General features: G+C 39.3%; 1 protein-coding gene across 2 annotated transcripts in view; it reads right to left on the bottom strand.

The window, feature by feature from the left end:
* Window positions 1–21,073, bottom strand: part of KLHL2 (kelch like family member 2) — a 96,401-nt gene that overhangs the window by 63,131 nt on the left and 12,197 nt on the right. Inside the window, exons 2-3 of one of the 2 annotated variants that reach the window (XM_040626418.1) lie at window positions 20,685–20,810; window positions 9,976–10,082 (exon numbers count right to left, since the gene is read on the bottom strand). In XM_040626418.1, coding sequence (XP_040482352.1) covers window positions 9,976–10,082; window positions 20,685–20,810 — 233 coding nt within the window. Of the gene's footprint in view, window positions 1–9,975; window positions 10,083–20,684; window positions 20,811–21,073 lie in introns of those variants that run through there. The other variant, XM_040626419.1, reaches the window with a different exon arrangement.

Genomic DNA, 21,073 nt, shown 5'->3' with positions numbered 1-21,073 from the left:
TCACATCAAAACAGTGAACGTGCCACGTGCCCAACTATAACACCTGTGGCATTATTAGGTTCAGTATCTGATTCTGTCCACGCTTTTTTTGGTCCATGCTTGTGGGCAGCTTGTTTTCTTTTTGGATTTCTACTCATGACTAGAAGGGTCACAATGTTACCCCTTTTGGCTAATAGCAATGAGCACTTGCTAAAAAGGACTCACTGGTCAGCAGCATTCATTCAACAAGCACAGCAGTGGCTGCCATGGGCGTGGGTGGCCTGCAATGGACACAAAGGCTTTGTCCTTGGGGACAGCACGGACCCTCGTGCAGGAAACAATTAGGACACAAACTACAGAAGCTGCTGAGGGAACGCAAGATAAAAGAGGGCTCACAAAAGGGTTAGTCAATGACAAGGGCTTGTTACAGAGGTCTTCTAGCCCAAGTTCTGTTCCTCTTTGTCATTTGTGGTAACTGGTAACTCCATCCACAAACCTAAGTCACTTCCATATCAGCCTTTCGCACTAAAGCCAGATATTCTTCTATCTCACTGCCTGCTAGAAAGTTCTATAAGACCTCTCTCCTTTACTCACTGAACTAATTGAACATGCAAGGATCATAAAAAAGATCCTCTTGTGGAAAGAAACGGGGAAACAGAAAAGAGAAGGGAACCTAGGGAGAGAAAGCAGCAAGTCTGAACACCTATGTGTGGACAACATAAAATGACCCAAGACATAGGGAAACATAAACTATCGAATGGTGGGAAAAGAAAACTTCAATTTAAAACGAGGAGGGCAGTCTAAAAATTATGTTGAGTGCTATGAGACACCTAGTGAAAAGGTTTGGTTCCATTAGGTTTCAAAAACAAAAGAAGCGGCATCAAAATGATGCTGCCACCCCCACCTTCACCTCGATTCAACATCTGTTAGAAAAACAACATAACAACTAATATAACAAAATAAAAATTATTAAAAAAAAAAAAAGAAAAACAACATAACAGCCTCAGGATTTCTTGAAGGTTCATTTCTTTTTTAGCCATGGTACCCTGTCAGCGACCATAAGCTATTAGAAAAGCCTATGGGAATCCATAATTGCACAAAATTCCTTTGTAAACACAAACCCTAGGAGGAGAGAAATAATAGTGATGTACATTTAACTGCATGCTTCCCTGGAGATTATTTCTGACAAGATTTCAGAAAGACGCTGTTCTCCTAAGAGCCAAAATATCTCAAAAGTATCCTGCCACCTCCCAGGGAGAGGTGGGGGAACATCCACCGGTATTACAAGGGAAGGGAGATAGTTAATGAGAAAGAGTATGTATATATGCCTATATAGCAGGGTTACGTGTCTGTTGCCTTGGCACGTTTTTTCCCTCTAAAAAAAAAAGGGAAGGAAAAGGAATGGTTGACAAATACAGAAATAAAATTCTTCATCTGCATATAAGGCACATTCCTCTATCCTACTCTTTCCAGATCTTGTAGACAGATGGGATTTGTATCATCTCAAAGCATCTCTAAAGTGAAGACACTCTGGACTGCAGACTTGGACTTTAGACAGAGGCCACATCTAATTCACCTATAGAGCTCCAGCAAAGTGTAAAGCCCTGCAGGGTCTGGGGCCACACAAATATAAAGCCATGTACTCTGTTCTCAAGGAGTGATTTCAGCTCTCAGGACTTAGGGAAGATCTAGCTTAGACAAAAACAAGTCTGACTTTAATTTACATATATGACTGAAAAATTAGTCCTATGCCAAGCAGTTTTTAATATTATAGTTTTTAAGGTATTGCTATAAGATATACTTTGCTAATTCATATATTCCTTATGTCATTCTTAATATGAATTATTTCTTTCCCCCAGAAAATTGTATCTGCCTTCAACAAATTCAATTTCTATCACTGCTCCTTTAGAAATGTTTTATGTTTCATGTTAATCTACAAAAACAGTAACAAATAGCTTGCCACAGATTTCATTAATAGTTCTAAAATTCCAGTAAATACTGAGAATTAAAGCACATACTAAAGAGAGTTGTAGGGACACCTGGGTAGCTCAGTTGGTTAAGCGTCTGCCTTCAGCTCAGGTCATGATCCGAGGGTCCCCCACATCAGGCTCCTGGCTTGGTGGGGAGCCTGCTTCTCCCTCTGCTTGCCACTCCCCCTGCTTGAGCGCTCTCTCTCTTACAAATAAATAAAATCTTTCTTAAAAAGTATTTAAAAAATAAAAATAAAAAATAAAGAGGGTTGTAAAAGCTATTTAGATCTAATTCTAGTTGTTACATATTACCTGAGTTACTGCCCTTTGCTGTGTTTATAGAGGAAATCTTTAAGCACCAAGGTTCTGTGAGATTTAGTTTTGATAACGCATTTTTAAAAATATCCAGTGATACTATACAGAGTTTACGTCACATCATTTTTAACTTCACAAAGTCTGTCTCCAGATTAGGGTGTTTTGCTTCTTTACCTTGATCATGTAGACCCGTGAAGCTCTGAGTATATCCACACAGATATCATCACTAAAATCCTGAGAGGCCCTTTTGACTCTCCCCTCTTCCTTACCCACCCATCCCATCATTCACTAAAACCTTCAGAATGAACCTCGGAGACATCTCAAATCGATGCCCCCTCTCCTCTCCATCCCTTCCGCCACTATGTCACTGGGGTCCTACCACATCTTGCCAACACCAGCACAGCAACCTCCTAATTCTTTCCTTGCCCCCCTGGATGACTTCACAGATCTGACCAGGGTACTCAAAGGTCTCCAACTGCTCCTAGTTCAGGCATGTGAGCCCCTTCCACATCCTGTCCCTGCTTCACTATCCAACTTCCTCTCTCCCACTTCTAGCCTTAAAATATATCCAGAAGAAATTTCCTGTAGTTTTCCACATACAGCGAACAATCTCCTGCTTTGATGCCTTTGTTGAACTTTGTCCTCTTTGTCTCCCCATGCTCTCATTCCCCAGGCTAATCCTGATTCTTCAAGCATCAGCTGGCCCCTCTCCAGGGAGGCTTTCCTATTGGTGGCCCAAGCCTGGGTTAGGCTCTTGCCCTGGGTACACCTGGGTACCTCCTGCAAATCCATTCATCATAATAATACTTAGCTCTCCCTACCTGGATCCTTGAGCTCCCTGAGAGCAAGATGTCTTTCTCATCTCTGTATCCCACAACGCCTGACCTATTAGAGATACCCAATAAATTCTGGTTGGATAAATGAATGACTGGAAGAATAAAAAGTGAAACACGTGCCAACCTAAAATGTAGCATCTTTACTCAACATAATTAACACTTGAATTAGTCTTGAACATGGGTATTCTAGCTATGAAGGATTTCAGTCAACATTCATTGAACATCCACTATACATTCCAGGCCAAGCTAAGTACTTCATTAGTGAACACTGCACCATTTCTACTTTTTTTGAGAAAAAAAATGAAGTCCTCCAAACTGTAAAAGTTTATGGACATATTTGTGGATAGAAACATTTGCATCTCGGGGCACCTGGGTGGCTCAGTTGTTAAGTGTCTGCCTTCGGCTCAGGGCGTGATCCCAGAGCCCTGGGATCAAGCCCCGCATCAGGCTCCTCCACTGGGAGCCTGCTTCTTCCTCTCCCACTCCCCCTGCTTGTGTTCCCTCTCTCACTGGCTGTCTCTCTCTCTGCCAAATAAATAAAAGAAAGAAAGAAAGAAAGAAAGAAAAGAAAGAAAAGATACATTTCCATCTCAAAGACCTTTAATCGAGGCTCCTAAAACCCAGCACAAACTGGTACTTTATTTATGCATTCTAAAGTTCTAAAAAGTGACTAGGTTAAGACAGCAAACCCTAAAATCCATTTCAATGCAAAAATCCTACTATTCTAATTTTATTAGAATTAGTTATTGTTTAGCATATAAAAATATCTGAGAAAAACATAAAAGTATAATACAGAATCTTTTACTAGGCTGAAACGCTAAAAAGTGAATGGCAAATTTACAGCTACATGTAATAAATAAATTTTACTACGTTACTCTTCAGGTTCATTTGTAATCTAATCATTATTGCCCTTTTTGTATGTCATTAGTCCTGGGTTACAAAGAAGCTACTGACACACAGGTATTTTCATTCTGGCAAGCTGACCCGGATGCCCCTGCCAGCCATTCTCTCTGATGGTCATGGTACATAACTCCCCAATCTGACCACTAATCTGAAGCAAACATGGTAGCCGCATTCCCCTGCCAGTTTTGGTCTAGTTTGAGTAACTTCTGGAAAAAGTCTACTAGACCCTAAAAGGGAGAAAAAAAGAAAAAGCACTCCCTTCCTTTCCTTCCTTGAGATGTTGGGTTCACTCTGATAGGCATTTTGCATTCACAAGGGGAAGCAACCTTGGGATAACATTTTTACTGCAGACAGGAGGGCAGAGAGAGAGTGAAGGAAGCAGATCCCTGATGAAATTCTCAAGCTGCAGATCTGACCATGCCTGGTGTGCAGCCGACTTCCCAGTTATGAGAGAATATATTTCCTTACTATTTAAACCAGTTGAAGTGGAGTTTCTGTTAAGTGCAGACTAAAGCATCCTAACTTAGGCTCTTTAAGCACAACATCCTATTTAATTTTCTTCACAGCAGTCAGCAATATCAGAAATTATCTTTTCTTTGCATTTACTCTCTAGCCTTTCCTCCTCTTCCAAGGAGAATCATGAGAACAGGGACTTACCTGTCTTGTTCATCTCTAAAGTCCTCAAACCTAGGATAATGCCTAGCACACAGAAGATGCTCGATAAATATTCCCTGATGAAGGAAAGCATGAATCTTAGACAAATATAACCATGCAAACAACTTTTTAAAAATCTCAATTCTTAATCACGCAAATGATAATCTACCTTTTCCTAGTCTAACTTACTGAATCACGTTCAATATGACAAAAGAAATCATCAAAAAGCACAAAACAAAGGAGTAAAAATAAAAATTCAATATTTCCCACTAGATGTCAGATATTTTAGCCCGTGGCATTAAATAAGCCTCAAATGTATCTGCAAGAGAAATAGCATATTAAATGCCACATTTGTAACAAGTAATTTAAAAACACAGGAACCCAATCTGACATACGCTTTCTCAAGTAACAGTTAAACCACCTGGCCTTGCTCTAAATAGGCCCATACTTCACAGAGTAAAAACCTGTGAATATATCACAGAATTACTTTTCACCTCCCTTCTCTACCCAAATACTTGGAATTACGATGAGTAACAGAACTGTTTTTTAGGTGATATAATTGGAATGAAAAATTCCCCTACAATTTATGGAGAGATTAAAAACAAGGGCCAAAAAAGGACATCTGCATATTCCCCATTTCCTAAAAAGGGGAGTCACAGGAAAACAAAAGAAAAGTATGTAATGCCCTGTGCCATTGCAAACACTTCTGATTACCAACGAAGCAGAAGAAACTAAATACACGTAATATATGATGCATTGGAAACATGCAAAGGTCTACTGGTTGGTCTCACTATATTTTTTATAATAAAGTTTAACAGGGCTTCAGACCAAAAAAAAAAAAAAAGAAAAGAAAAGAAAAGAAAAGAAAAGAAAAAGAAATAATGGACTCATACTCTAGCGAAACGTAAATAAATGTATGTACACTAAATCACCTAGACCAAATCCCCTTATCTTCCTTACCTAATCTCTGACAAATGATGTACTATTCAGTGGACTCAAAAGTAGAAAATGTACAAAGGTTGCCAGAAAGGTGAATGGCATCTATTGCTAAAGAACCATAAAAGTCAAGCCTAGTAAGTATATGAAAAGATGCTCAAAATCATCAGTCATTAGGGAAGTACAAATTAAAACTACAAGAGATGCCATTTTACACCCATTAGAATGACTACAAATTAAAAAAAAAAAAAGGAAGAAAGAAACAAGTGTGTCAAGGATGTGGAGAAATGGAAACCCTTATAAATTAATGGTAGAAATGTAAAATAGTGCACTTCAGAAAACAGCATGGTAGTCTTTTTTAAGTTAAACAGAAATTTACCATAGGACCCAGCAATTCCACTCCTAGGTATATACTCCCATGAGAAATAAAATTAAATGTCCACACGAACAACTGCACATGGATATTTATAGCAGCATTATTCATAATAACCAAAAACTGGAAACAACCCAAACGTCCATCAACTGGTGAATGGACAGTCAAAATGTGGTATATCCATACAACTGTATCTATTTAGCAATAAAAAAGCAAATTCATGATACATACTATGACAGGGATGAACCTCAAAATCACTAATGCAGGAATAAAAATGTTCCAAAATTGATTTACAGTGATGACCACTCAATACATTTACTAAAAATCACTGACCACTACATTTGAATGGGTAAATTTTATAACATGTAAAATATACCTTAAAAAAGTTGTGGGGGGAAAAACAATTGAGGTATTCATTTTATATGTATCAGAAATTAATATAGTATCCCGATTTTGCATCTACCTTAGTACATCGCCATTTGAAATTTGACTACATAGAAGGTATATCCTCAGTCAGAAACAGGTTGGACTGCAAGAAGTACCCACCCACCAGTTAACTGAGATACAACTAGTAATACTTATAGATAGAATCAGAATATCTTCAGGGCCTCTCATTCCCATCATTAGGCAAAGCTCACACCCACTAGACCAAAAAAAAAAAAAAAAAAAAAAAAAAAAGAGGGAAAGTGAAATGTAGTTTAGATCATTAGATCATAAAGTAAACAGAAAAGAAAGACAAAGATATAACAAGATCCTCTGTCCCTACCCAGCATTCATGTTTCTGGACATGCAAGACTCAGGGAGACTGGAGACTCAAGTGCTGCCTTTTGAAGGGAAAGGAAACTAACCTTGATCTTGCAGTTTTAAGTTCATCACTATATTTTTGTCTCTGTGGAAAACAAAACATTTATCAAAAAATAGTCTAGTCAGGGTGCCTGGGTGGCTCAGCTGGATAAGCGTCGGCCTTCAGCTCAGGTCATGACCCAGGGTCCTGGGATCGAGCCTGCATCAGGCTCCCTGCTCAAAGGGGAGCCTACTTCTCTCTCTCCTCCCAGCTTGTGCTCTGTCACTATCTCTGTCTCTCTCTCTCAAATAAATAAATAAAATCTTTTAAAAAAATAGTCTAGTCTAAGGCTTCCTCAATCTACTTTTACAGAATATAAAGATATTCAGAAATTTAGAGTACAAGAAAAATAATGGATCATATAGCATGCTTATTTTTAATTTTTTGAGTAACTTCCGTACTGTTTTCCATAGTGGCTGCACCAATTTACATTCCCACCAGCAGTGCACAAAAGCTCCTTTTTCTCTACATCTTTGCCAACACTTGCTATTTCTTGTCTTTCTGATTCTAGACACACTGACGGGTATGATTTGCATTTTCCTGATGATTAATGATATTGAGCATCATTTCATGTGTCTACTGGGCATCACTGGTCTTCTTTGGAAAAATGTCTATTTAGGTCCCCTGTCCACTTTTTAATTGAATTATCTGGTTTTTTGGTGTTGCGTTGTGTAAGTTCTTTATATATTTTGGATTTACCAAAAAAAACTCAAAAAAGTTAATTTGAAAAAATATGTACATGATACAATATATAATAATATATATATTATAATATATATATAAAATATATACAACCCCTATGTTTATTGCAGCATTATTTACAATAGGCAAGATATGAAAGCAACCCAAACGGCCATCAATAGATAAATGGAAAAAAGAAGATTTGGTACATAGATGTAATAGACTACTACTCAGCTGTAAAAAAGAATGAGCTCTTAGCATTTGAGCCACCACGGATGGACCTAGAAGGTATCCTGCTAATGAAGTAAGTGAGACAGAGAAAAATATATACTATATGATTTTACTTATATATGGAATCAAAAACACAAAACAAACAAACAAGCAGAAACAGATCCATAAATACAGAGAACTTGTGGTTACCAGAGGCAAAAGGGTAGCAGAATGGGCAAAATGGGTAAAAGGGAGTTGGGGATACAGGCTTCTAGTTAGTGAATGAATAAGTTATGGGGATAAAAGGTACAGCACAGGGAATATAATCAACGGTGTTGTAATACTGTCATATGGTGTCAGTTGGCAGCTAGTGTTGTGGTGAGCACAGCATAACAATACAAAGATGCTGAATCACTATGTTGTACACCTGAAACTAATGTAACATTGTCTGTCTGCTATCCTTCAATTAAAATAATTATAACCATAATAACGGCCAAAATTAATTATGTATTTTCTATGTGCCAAGTAAACTACTAGGAAATTCACATACATGATCTCATTTAATTTTTACAAAAATCCTAGGAAGTGGGTAATATGATCATCCCTCTTCTCCAGATGGGGAAACTGAAGCATAAATTGATGACATGAGTTTCCCATAGTTTCCAACAAGGAAGTAGCAACAGCAGTGTCATGTGAGAGAATGCCACTTACAGGGGACAGCACTATACTAGGGAATTCCTAAATAAGGCCAACACATTCCAGCTAGAACCCTCCTCTCACAAGCCTAGAGACTCTGTGGAGAAAACTGTCCAGCAGAAATAATTATAAGATGTGAACCTCGAGACTAAAATGAACCCCAGAACATAAAAATTTGACTAGTCTCACTTTATCAGTATTGACTTATCAAATCAGCCTCAGCTAAAGGCACCCTCCCAACTTGGCTCACAGCTCCTCTGCTATCCTTCCTACATTCTTGTTTATTTAACTCTGTTCAGGAAGAGCAAGGCTGCAACAGGCTGAAGAGTTAGGGGCTCTAGACTCTCCTCTGCTCCTAAAACACTAAGCCCATCCTCTTCACATGGCCTTCTGCACTCATCTTCATCTGTGTGAGCCCTTTAAGCCTATCAGGTTTCAGGAAATGTCAGATCCCCTTCTCTCAGTGCTGCCCATCGCAGCCCTTACCATCAGCATCACTGCTCTAGGCTCAGATCTTCCATACACTACTGCATATTTAAAGTGTGCCTATCATTACCGGGGCAAGAAGCACACCTACACTGGTCTGTAGTCCTTGAAGTATCTAAGCAAAATGTTAAGCACAAGAAATACTTCATGACTTCTAAAGTATGAATAGCTTTGTATTTGTGCTTTTTGGTATAACTACACTTGTACTTATAAGTATTTTGTTTGTCCTACCAATACTCTTAAGATTATAAGCTCACTGCTGGAACAGATAATAACTTCATTTCTTTGTAGAGTAACACGTTTAAATTTTTTTTTTTCTTTAAGAATGAGGTAAAGGGGGCACCTGGATGGCTCAGTCGGTTACGTGTCTGACTTCGGCTCAGGTCATGATCTCAGGGTCCTGGGATTGAGCCCCACATCAGGCTCCCACTCAGTGGGGAGTCTGCTTCTCCCTCTCTTCCTCTGCCCCTCCCCCTGCTCGTGCACTCACACACACGCACTCTCTCTCTCTCTCAAATAAACAAATAAAATTTAAAAAAAAAAAAAAAAGAATGAGGTTAAGGACCTCAAGTGTTGCAGGCATAAATTACTTTTTTCCAGAAGTACTGAAATCATTTTATATATTTTTACAGTTACCTAAGTGTCCACCCTATTTTTTTTATGTATCCAAGTCAAAGGACATTAAATAAACATCTCTTTATTCATGGTGAAGAATAAGTGAAATATATGAGAGAATCATTTGAGAAAATGGAAACAGTAAAAGCACTTTTCTTTTGCCAAAATAACAAAGTGCCAAAAGTTGTTATAAATAGCAGGAAAGTAAACTGAGCCGATATATGTAAACATAAATATAAAGGGGGAAAACTGAGCATAAAATTTTGAGTATGTAAATGTAATGTACACATACACACAACATGATTACAAAAACGAAAAACAATGAGGAAGAGGAATTTGAAACAAAGCAAGAGCATTTACTTCCATTATGATACTGAATTTCATAAAAGTAAAATGTTAATAAGAAAAGAAAATACGGAGAGAAAACCCCAGATCTGTGTATATTTAAAAAACACCCATAACTAAGACATTTCATACCTGTAAACATGGCATGAAAGTAAGGACTACAGGCAGCCAGCACCACTCTATGAGCAGAGATTTCCATGTCTTCAGCCACAATTGTGACATCACACAGCAAATTTTGACTGTTTACAAAGCAGAGGGAGAAAAAAAAAATTTAATAATACCAATAATAAATGTATTGAACATCCTGTGCAAATATATTACAGTAAAAGCCCACTCTTCTGAAGTTGAGGCTAACTTTTAAGACTGCCATCTCTGGGGTGCCTGGGTAGCACAGTCAATTAAACGGCTGACTCTTGGTTTCGGCTCAGGTCCTGATCTCAGGGTCCTGGGATCAATCCCCCACCTTTGGGCTCTGTGTTCAGCACAGAGCCTGCTTCAGATTCTCTCTCCCTCTCCCACTGCCCCTCCCACTCATGCATGCACTCTCTCTATATAAAATAAATAAATAAATCTTTAAAAAAAGGAATAAATAAAACTGCCACCCTTTAAAACAGAATTCCTAAACATGAAGCACACACAGAAAACAGTCCTGACAAATGCCCGACATGCATGGGGCCCTCACTCAGAATTTCGCCTTTGTTTAACAGAGAAATCTTTCCCAGTTTGATTACTGATTTCTCAACCTAAAGTAAATTACTGGCAGCAAACCATCAATGGATTATAAAAGGGGAGGTTGTTTGAATTAAGAACATCAGCAGAAGTGGCAGATGGCAGTCTGACATTAAGATGAAGACAAAATAAAACATATGTAGAAAACCAAATTGGGTCAAAGTACCAAAAAAAAGATACTTAAAATGATGCTGGTCATCAAGCAAACGTAAAATTATATTCAATTACACCTGCTATTTAAAAGGCATATACGACGTTTGATGCTTAACTTAATCAGAACATTTTACCAGTGCAAACTATCTCATTCCTCAAGGCTAAAAAACATTACCACATACAAAATTAAAAAGCATTTTGTTACCTTAAAACAAACCATTATTCAGCAAACATAATTATACCTCCAATTCTGAAATATCCACTTTAAGTCATTCAAAACCATGTGGTGAACACTTTTTACATTCCACACAAGCTGCTCAATGAGACTCTCCAGCTAAGTAAGAATGTCACAGAGTATCTTTTTGGCAAAAAGTGGTGCTGACGCTTCTTCCAGAACAAGCAAGAGGGCTCCAACTGTAGAACAGGCCTTACCAGTAGTCATGTCAGTAATGACTGAAACAGGTGTGGGGAACCCAAAGTCCTTTCCACACCTCAAATACGCAAGCACTGAATTTATATGTAGAGCACACACAGGTCACACTTGGCCCCCTCCTCCACTATTCTATATCCTACAAGGGTGGCCTGTCTGCTTCTGTAATTTTCTAGGAGTTCACAAGCAACATTTTCACATGAGCTTCACCAAGTCCTTGAAGCTTTCCACTTTTCCACACTGCTTACATACTTGTTTCTGTGGAGTTCACACCAAAGGTTTTTGGAAATCCTACTGGCATCTATTTTCCCGCCAGTCCCAGAGAAACTAAGAAAAAGGAGTCCCACAGCACTAGTGATAAGTATGTTCCAGGCCTCACTGCTGATGAGCTTGCTATGCCCTTTAGACTGAAGTATGGCTCATGGGTGTCAAGGTAATGGCTCACGATGCTGTATGAGACATCAGGCAGGTCCCACAGTAGAGTCATCAAAGGTGGCCTAAGGTCACCCATTTGTAATTCCTCCACTGTGGTCTGCTCGGAGAGTATAAAACCACTCAGCAAGTCTCTGAATTCCACAGGTTCACAAGTAACCAGGGTGGGAAAAGTCAGCGGTGTTTTCAGGAGAATGCTACGCAAGAGCTTTACCCGCATGTATTACCTCATTTAGACTCCACCACAATCCTTATGAGGTAGGTATTATTATGATTTTTACCCCCAAATGTATAGCTAGGGAAGTCAAGGTTAAAGATGAACAAACAGCCATAAGTGCCCACTAGCGGCAATGCCGGGATTCAAATCCATGGAGTCTGGCTCCAAAGCCTTTTAACCACCACACAAAACCGACTAAAGCTGTGTGGTTGCAAGACCTGGTAAAGTTTAAATAAAACAGGGAATAAAACATATAAATCAAATAACACCAATTTATTAGTTGACACACTATATTCTAGAAACAATTTTTTAAAGTTCTATATATAATTTATAAAAGGCCTAATTTTAGTGGGTTTTAGCACTACCTCTACAAGAATATTTAGAAAAATCAAATTCAACAAAACACTGCAAGATCATCTCTGCCCTTAAGCTGTCTAGCAGAAACAACTGATGATGCCAAGATTACAGGAGAAAGTGGAAAACATCATTGTAAAGGTGTTATGGGAGCATCTAAATCAGACGAGCAGTCAGAAGAGTCTTCCATCAGCTACTGACCTTAAGCTGAGCTCTAAAAACAAGTAAGCATTAGCGGGATGGAGAAGGAGCAAGAGAACTTGTAACAGAGAGAACAGTGTATGCTGTGGAGACCTGAAGCAGCACAGCACCATGGGAAACCCCGGAAGAAGAAAAGCAGAAAGAGAGAAGGGCGAGAGAAGAGCAGGAGAGGGAGGGGTCAAGGTCAGCAGAGTTGCACACAGCCTCTCAAGAATGGGGCCATCCAGGTGTTCCTATAATGACCAGGTCATCTGGACACAACTCAAACATGAGTCAAGTACATCTTGATGCCTATTTTTCTACTGTCAGTAGCAATCCTTCTTAATGCTCTAATTTCAAGATGGAACTTAAGTGGAATTACACTTGAACACCCCCAAACCACATAATTAATTACATTTAGCTTCAATTACAATTACTCATTGATTGAAACCATCTCGCGTAACACCTGCTGGTTGTCACATAATTAGCTTGGCCTTCCCGGCTTATTAGCTGATGTTAGTTAACTAATAAGGTAAAAACACTGTCAAATTAGCATGCAGCCACACCTTAGGTTGGGACACACAGAGTCTAAGGGTCACATTCCAAAACAATAACATATTTAGTTCTAGTGTTTCATTTTTTTATCTTTTTGTCTCCAGCAATACCATATTTTTTTTAAAGATTTTATTTATTTATTTGACAGAGACAGAGACAGCCAGAGAGAGAGGGAACACAAGCAGGGGGAGTGGGAGAGGAAGAAGCAGGCTCATAGCAGAGGAGCCTGATGTGGGGCTCGATCCCAGAACGCCGGGATCACGCCCTGAGCCGAAGGCAGACGCTTAACCGCTGTGCCACCCAGGCGCCCCCAGCAATACCATATTTTAAAGACAAGAGAGATCTGACCAACTTCTTCCTTCAGCCAGTGTGTGTCTGAGTCTGGCCCCTAACTCTTTCCAAATGTGCATGTTCATAAGAAGCAGAATAACTTTTGGGTGAGGAGGCGTGAGCTACAAATGAAAAGTCTGGCAATAGAAAAAAAAGAGCAACGTGCTTAGCAGCCCATACCCAGAGTCTATATGGTAAGTTTCTGAGTTCATAGTCCTATTACTTGAAATCTAATGATGGAATGAACTGTAGAAGGAAAAGTCTTCCAGAATAACAAGACAAATAGTTGCTATTTAGCAAAATGTGCATTTATTCATTCACTCGTCAAATATCCAGAGTGGCTACTGTGCACCAAGCACTATGTTCATTTACTGTATCTCATTTACAATAGCAACGTAATGTCCATGAACAGCAAGCAGTTTACAACTGAGTGGGGAGAAACAAAGAAGCTAACAGAGAGTTACAAAAATGAACCTGTAACTTGTCAGATGGGGCAGGTGTGGGTGTTTGGGAGCACACAAGAGAGGCCAAGCCCAACCTTAAGGAGGCTTTGCAAAGGAAGTTGCCTCTAAGCTCAAATGTGGAGAAGAGTTATACGGGCCGCATGTGAAACTCAAACTGCCCAGAAAAAAGAACAGCATTCCATCCCCTAAATGAAACTACATCATGCAAATTGGTCCTTCTCGGGAAAAACACTGTTCTGAAAATTAATGAAACATGCCTGAACATACCAAGACATCCTCTAGTTTTCTGACATAAAGTGACCAATTCCTAAGGCTGGAAAAACCTATCACTGCTGTGTACTTATCTTCTCAAAGTAAAACAGGCCATCCGGCTCTGAGAGGTCAAAAGTAATTAGTAGTCACATGAAACAAGAATTTACTTTCTATTGGAAGTGGGGGCGATCACATGGCATCTGTCCATCTGTCTTCCTCGGGCTCCAGGGAAAACCTGGAGGTTCTCCTCCACATGAAGTGGCATCAGAGGAAGAGCCAAAGCACCAGGCCGGTGAGATGAGCTGTCAGCCAGAGTCCATGGGCAAACCACAAACTACAGTGAGAAATGGGCCCAAAGTCATCTCTGGAACAGCATCAGGTGTTAGGATAAAGAAACAAGAGCAAGACATAAAAAGAATTAAGGCAAGGGGTCAGAAATCAAGGCAAGAGGGAAAGAAGCCAAGGAAATTAAAAAGTGGCCAGGAACCTGAGGATGAGCCGGACGCGGAGCTGCTGTTTCGGACATGGCTGCATCACAGAGTACTGTCCTCGGCACGAAGGGAGGTGGGGTCAGGAGATGAGCTGGTTTAAAGGGGAAAGGCCTCCCGATTGCTGACTTAGTCATATTTAACCAAACCTCCTGTAACTGACAATCTGGCTATAACGTCAATAATCTTGAAGAGCAACAGAACTCCATCATGACTTCCATCATGACAAGTGTCACCACTGTCTTCTTTCTTTTTCTTCTTAAAACCATGATGGTTTGATTTTGATATGAATTTGAATTTCTGTGGCAGTTAAGCACAGGGAAAAACCTAGATGTTGGGTTTAGTAAGATTCACCATCATAGTAAAAGTCTTGAAAAATAGCACAGTCCCCTCAACAGATCTGCACCTGCTGAGATTCTCTAACAGGAAGCAGGAAGTGAAGTCAATTTGGAAAGTTAGGGAAAACTACTATAGTCAGTGACTTAGAAAATGCCAGAAACTACTAAAGGATCCCAGAATAGAGAATATTATTCTTTTCAAATAGAATGAAGACAACAGAATGATGTGAAAAATGACAAAACAGAGCCACAGGAAGACACGGGGGAAGGGACAGTGCGTCACCGAATACCTCAGGGAAGAGAAGGTGACATCTCCAGATCTGACGACCTGCAAGAACACTGGGTCACAGATGAGAGAAGATGGAAAGAATAATTAGAAATAAAGTGAAAGAAGATATTAGGGACATAGGAAAGCTGGTGAGGAGAGACAGAATAGAGAAATGAAGAAGGTGAGGGATTTCAGGGGGAAAAGTAATACAGCGAGGAATTTCTGATATAATTCCCATGCAGATGAAAAGCCTATGTGGTAGAAAATGTAGGATGTATACAAAGAAAACTTCCTCATTAAAAGGTTTTTTTTTTCATTGGTGAAATAAATCATGAGATACTCTTAACTCTAATAATTTAAAGAAAAAAAGCCAGAGTAAGATCTTCTCATTTGCTGATTTAAGAGGGCCTAGTGAAAGCTAGCTTTGAAACAGAACACTATCTCACCTGTGGTAAGTATTCCACGTGGAGAAAGGGAAAAGAAACAGACTGGATCAGTAAACTACTTCACTACTATCCATTATTCATATTCTTTAAAATGTTGAATGATTCTATCGATGCTCGATAAACACCACTTACAAAGAGATCGATCACATGTGCTTACGAAACACTGTAGAAGAGACAAGAAGCTTCAAACTGTATCTTAAATTTTCTAAATAAACAAGTCTATTTGATTTGGGGGCTCTTCCCAACTGCTCTACCTTTCAAGGAATGTTTTATATTCTATTCTAGTACAACAAGAAAACAAAAGAACTTCACAATGTTTTACCATAGAAAAAAACAGGTATTAGAACATTAAAAAAATTTCACATCGTATGTAATTTCCTAAAATCTCTTTTAAAAACAGTAGTATAAAGCTATGAAGAGAAAGATGGACTCACTTAAGTTTATTCTTTAATTCACTCGCCATCTAACCAACAAAATACAAATAACTAAAGAGCCACAACTCAAATTTTTCATAGATGCACAACAGATAATTTAATCCTACTAGTGACCTGGATCCACAATGTCTAAAAGTCCTGGAGGAAAAATACAATAAGCACTCCTTGAAGAGAGCGCTTCAGGTTTTTTTGTTTAAATTATTGTTGGAAACGTAAAAACTGCTGTTATAACTGAACCAATAAATATTTATGACTTTTATGTGATGTACAGGGGAGCATTTGAATTGCTTCATATGATTTATCCTTACTAAAAACTTACAACTCCTAAATATAAGTTAAGGATCAAAATTATCTTCCTTCTAAACAAGTAACAGGTTGGCCCCAACTAATAGTCATTGAAAGTTTTAAAGCTCAAATACAGTCTTATTCTGTAACCTACAAAACTGAAGTTTTTCTGTTTAAATGTGTTGTGAAGGCAAAATGCTACCTCTTGACATTTCCTTTTTTTGGTCATCTCAAAAAGCCCACAGCATACTGTTCTCAATAAAACATGTCTGAGATTTCGTCTGCTTGTCTTCTCCACAAACCCAATACACTGTGTTGCACATAATAAGCACTCTGTAAAGATCTACTGATTTGATTTTGAATCAAATTCTGAAAGACTCCTACCCCCGCCAGTTCATGCTAGGAAAACTTAAAGAGCTGAATTTCCTGCCAGAGATGTGTTGCTAAAAAGACCCGTCCTTTCACCACACTGCCAGGTTGTTCCTCCAACATCATTAATCTTACAATGCTGCTCTCCTTTTCAAAAACCTTCCCTGATTCCCACTGCCCACAGGATTAAGTCCAAATTCATCACGATATTTAAGCCTGCACAATTCTATCCTTCTCCCGCTTCCTAGCCTTGTCTGCACAGACTCCCCAGCATGAACTCTTGATTTGCTTTATTCAACAAGCTCTGTTTATCTGCTCCCCAGCTCCTGCAATTATACAGGCCAGGAACTCCCTTTCCTCTCCTGTCCTTTGTATGAATCCTACTGCTCGCCATGAGGCCCAGCAGAAATCACTTCTGTGGACCCTCGTAGATTTCTCCTGTGAAAATCATCTTTGGCCCACTATCTTCCACCACCTCATCCTCTTCTCTGGACATCTCCTGCAGCAATCCAGACACTCGCAGGGAATCTGCCAAGTCTGTTACTGTTTCTGCCTCCCGCACAGCCTGCACAGCCTTTCGGGCACAAGAACTGATTTCAATGGAGAACCAGCTGCTTACGGATACTTGTTGAATACACTGTTTAGAAGTGACTGCAGGGTTTTTAAACCAAGTAATTTTAAGTTATTCAAGCTCATATTGGGCTGGCACATGTAGCTATATCTGGGCCTCCTGTCTAAAACAAAAACAAAAACAAAAATCAATCACTTCCATCAGCCAAAGGTTCATAAACACATTCCCTACTGTACGGCTGTTATTCTACCAGGTAGAGGTGAGGGCCCATGAGCAGAGTGGTAAGAACAAGGAAGATCTCCCTTCCCAGAAATCAGGAAACCCGCTCTCAGCTACCCCTTCCTGGCAGCAGGAAGCTGATGCAATGGCAGGAAATAAAAGATTTCCGACTGTTTAAGGAGTAGGCCTCCCTAGAGATTTTTTTTTTTTTTAGTTACTCAGTGGGCCATAAGGGGTAAGAGAGAAGTGAATGACATTAAAAACAAACAAACAAACAAAAAAGGATTCTGACGAACCCCAAAAAGAGTTTATTTTTTAAAACACTACCCATTAGTGACTTTATTAAAACAATCACACAGTCATAGAGCGGGCAGCCAACACCCTCCGGCTATTCAAAGGTCATTCTTTGTCCTGAAAACCAGCATCAACTACCAGCCTAGTGACACATTAGCTCCTAAAATGGTGTGACACAAAGAACAAGGTACTATTTCACAGCCAAACAGTTCACACCCAAAATGGGACAAAGAGGTACAGGAAGGCTTGTGCTAAATAATCCCAGGACGAGGTGCAGGTAAGCAGGAAAAAAATCTCACAGGCTCAGAGAATGTCCAAGCACCACAAACTTTACATTCCATCCTGTCCACTCCCCTCATTTTATAGCTCAGCCTCAAAGAAGGAAAACAGCTGGCCCAAGGCCAAAGAGTTTGTCCCCAAACCTGGGTCATCCACTTCAGGGAAAGGTGTTACCTGCCCTAAAGTTCAGTGAGTCATGCCTGGGTCCACAGAGAGCTACTCACACCAGCTGGAAGGCTACAGCTACCGCACCCCACAGGCGGGGCAGGAAATGGGAACAAGCCTAGAAAACGTCAGTCTTTCTAGACTTTTCAAAGAAAAAGAACAGCCATTAAAGATCTCAGTCTTAAAACAACCAGACTGTTTTTCTTTTCTTTCAGTTCTATTTAGTAACCAGTACAGTTCACCTTCTCATAACGACTGTTACAATGGAATTAAAAAACTAAAACAGCACAGCCAAACCTGCTGGATGATCCCAACTATATATTCGCCCAAAGACTAAAATGAAAACACACTTATTAAAAATGCTGTCATTACCCTATGCGTTAACTAGAATTTAAATAAAAATTTGGGGAAAAATAATTAGTACTAAAAATAAAAATAAAAAATAGGGATGGCCAGGTGGCACAGTTAAGCACCAGACTCTTGGTTTCAGCTCAGGTCCTGATCTCAGGGTCCTGGGATCAGCATGCATCAGTCTCTGCACTTAGCTGGGAGTCTGCTTGTCCCTCTTTCTTCCCCTCTGCTGCTCCCCTCCTCCCCCACATGCACTCCCTCTCAAATAAATAAAATCTTTAAAAATAAATAAAGATAAAAATGCTGTCAGAGCAGGACCAGGAAGCAAGTTAAATATGTAACAGTCAATTTAACTTTCTTGTCTTTCTCCAATCCACTTTCCACCTGGCAGCAAATATGTTCTTTTCAAAATGAAAATCTGATCATGTCACAACCCTGCTTAAAACTCTCCAATGGCTTCCTCCCATGACGACTCCTGATAAAGTCCAAAATGTATAAAGCCCTAAGTATGCTGGGCCTCCCCTGCCCACTCAGGCTTCTCTCTTACCGTTACCCCTTCTGGTCATCTGCGCCCCAGCTGCCCCTCAGTTCCTCCAATAAGGCCAGCTCCCTCCCACCACCAGACTTGGGCACTGCCATTCCCTGTGCCTGGAACCCTGTTCTCTAATCTCTCTCACCCCCATCCTGGCTTCATTTCTTTACCTCTATTTTGCTTTTTAGATCTCAGCACAATTATTTTTATCTTCCCAAGGAAGCCTTTCCTGACCACTGTAATCCACCTTTACAGCACCAGGCAGCCCTCCTTTGTAGCACTTACTACCCTTAAAATTTACAGTAAATTATGTGTGTAATTCTCTGATTAATGCCTGCTTCCTGCATTCAACCATTAGCTACATGTCTGTTTTTGCTCACCACTGTATCTCCAGCACCCAACAGATAAATATTTACTGAATCTTTAAGTAGAGAAGAAACAAATGATGGACCTATAGCATGGGCTTTTAGGAAGACATAGCACAGACAGATAGAAGGAAAGTATGTCATTCCGTTCTTTGTAGCCCAAGCTTTTAAATATATGTACTTCCACAAAGAGAACAATGGGGTAAAAAAATAATAATAATACATGTCTTTCACAAACAGCTAAGAAAACCAAGACTGTTACTACATAAATTAGTCTTTTAATTGAAAAATAAAATTACTCGTGGTTCAATCAACTTAGGGTAGAGAAAGAGGGAGAGAATCTTAAGCAGGTTCCACACCCAACATGGAATGGAGCTCAACCCCACAGCCCTGAGATCATGACCTGAGCCGAAATCAAAAGTCAGATGTTTAACCGACTGAGCCACCCCAGGTATCTCTCCATCAACTTTCAAAGTCATTCCTTTCATATCAGTGACTCTCAACATACTTGAGAATTACCTTAGCAATGGATTTGTCACCAATCCTCAAAATTCCTACCACTACGATGACTACCACCACCATCAGTCACATTTTTCTCTTTTTTTTTTTTTTTTTAAGATTTTATTGATTTGTGAGAGAGAGCACACACAGAGGGAGAGTGAGAGGGAGAAGTAGACCCCCCGCTGAGCAGACAGCCCGATGTGGGACTGGATCCCAGGACCCGATGTGGGGCTGGATCCCAGGACCCTGAGATCATGACCTGAGACGAAGGCAGACGCTTAACTGACTAAGCCAATCAGGTGTCCCTCTCTGACAGTCTTCTTTCCATATTCTTTGTGGTAAGTTAGAAACCCTAGACCAGTGCTGTCCAGTAGAAATATGGGAGATAGATAGATAGATATAAAGTATAAATGCAATGTCAAAATCTTGTACTAATCACATTAAAAAAGAAGTGAAAATAATTTCAATAATATATCCTATTTCATGAAAAATATCCCATATATTATCATTTTAAAATGTAATCAATATTCTTAAAACTTATTAATAAAACATTTTACATTCTTTTTTGTATTAAATCTCGGAAATCCATTATATATTTTCCACTTACAGAACATCTCAATTCAGACTAGCCACATGTGGCTAGTGGCTCCCATAACAGACAGAGAAGTCTTATACTATTCATGCCCCTGATAAAAAAAAAAAAAAAACCTGCAGAAAAAGCTTTTAATGTTCTCTGTATCACACAAAGCAACGATGAGGCATGAAGAGTATATTCACTATAAACAAGTAAAAAATAAAGGAAAGACACCCATGGTTACATGTATATTAATGTAACAATACCTTCTTAATTCATTCATGACTTTAAAAGCTTTCTTCATATGCCAAGGATTCACTGTCACGGGGCAGTGTTTTTCAGTATTATCATCTTTTGAATCGAGAGACTTCTGATGACCCTGCTTTGTGCATCTGTACATAAAAGAAAAGAACAAAAAAAACAGAAAAGACCTTATTATAGATCATTTAGTTCAGGCTTATCAGGCTACAAGAGATACAATGAATCTCCCAAACATGTTTAAAGGAAGTCTCACGGTATATCTCAATGTAAGATTACGACACAATTCAGAACATTTTCTGATGGTCACTATAATTTTAATGAAAAAAGTGGGTAATCACCTCCACGGTGTCCAAGCTCTGTCAAAGATGAGCACAGAAAATTCAGTAAAAGTGGT

The sequence above is a fragment of the Ursus maritimus genome, unplaced genomic scaffold (genome assembly GCF_017311325.1).
Source record: "Ursus maritimus isolate PB19 unplaced genomic scaffold, ASM1731132v1 scaffold_11, whole genome shotgun sequence".
Taxonomy (NCBI): domain Eukaryota; kingdom Metazoa; phylum Chordata; class Mammalia; order Carnivora; family Ursidae; genus Ursus; species Ursus maritimus.
The sequence above is the reverse complement of the archived record's forward strand: the minus strand, read 5'-3'. Positions and strand labels throughout refer to the sequence as shown.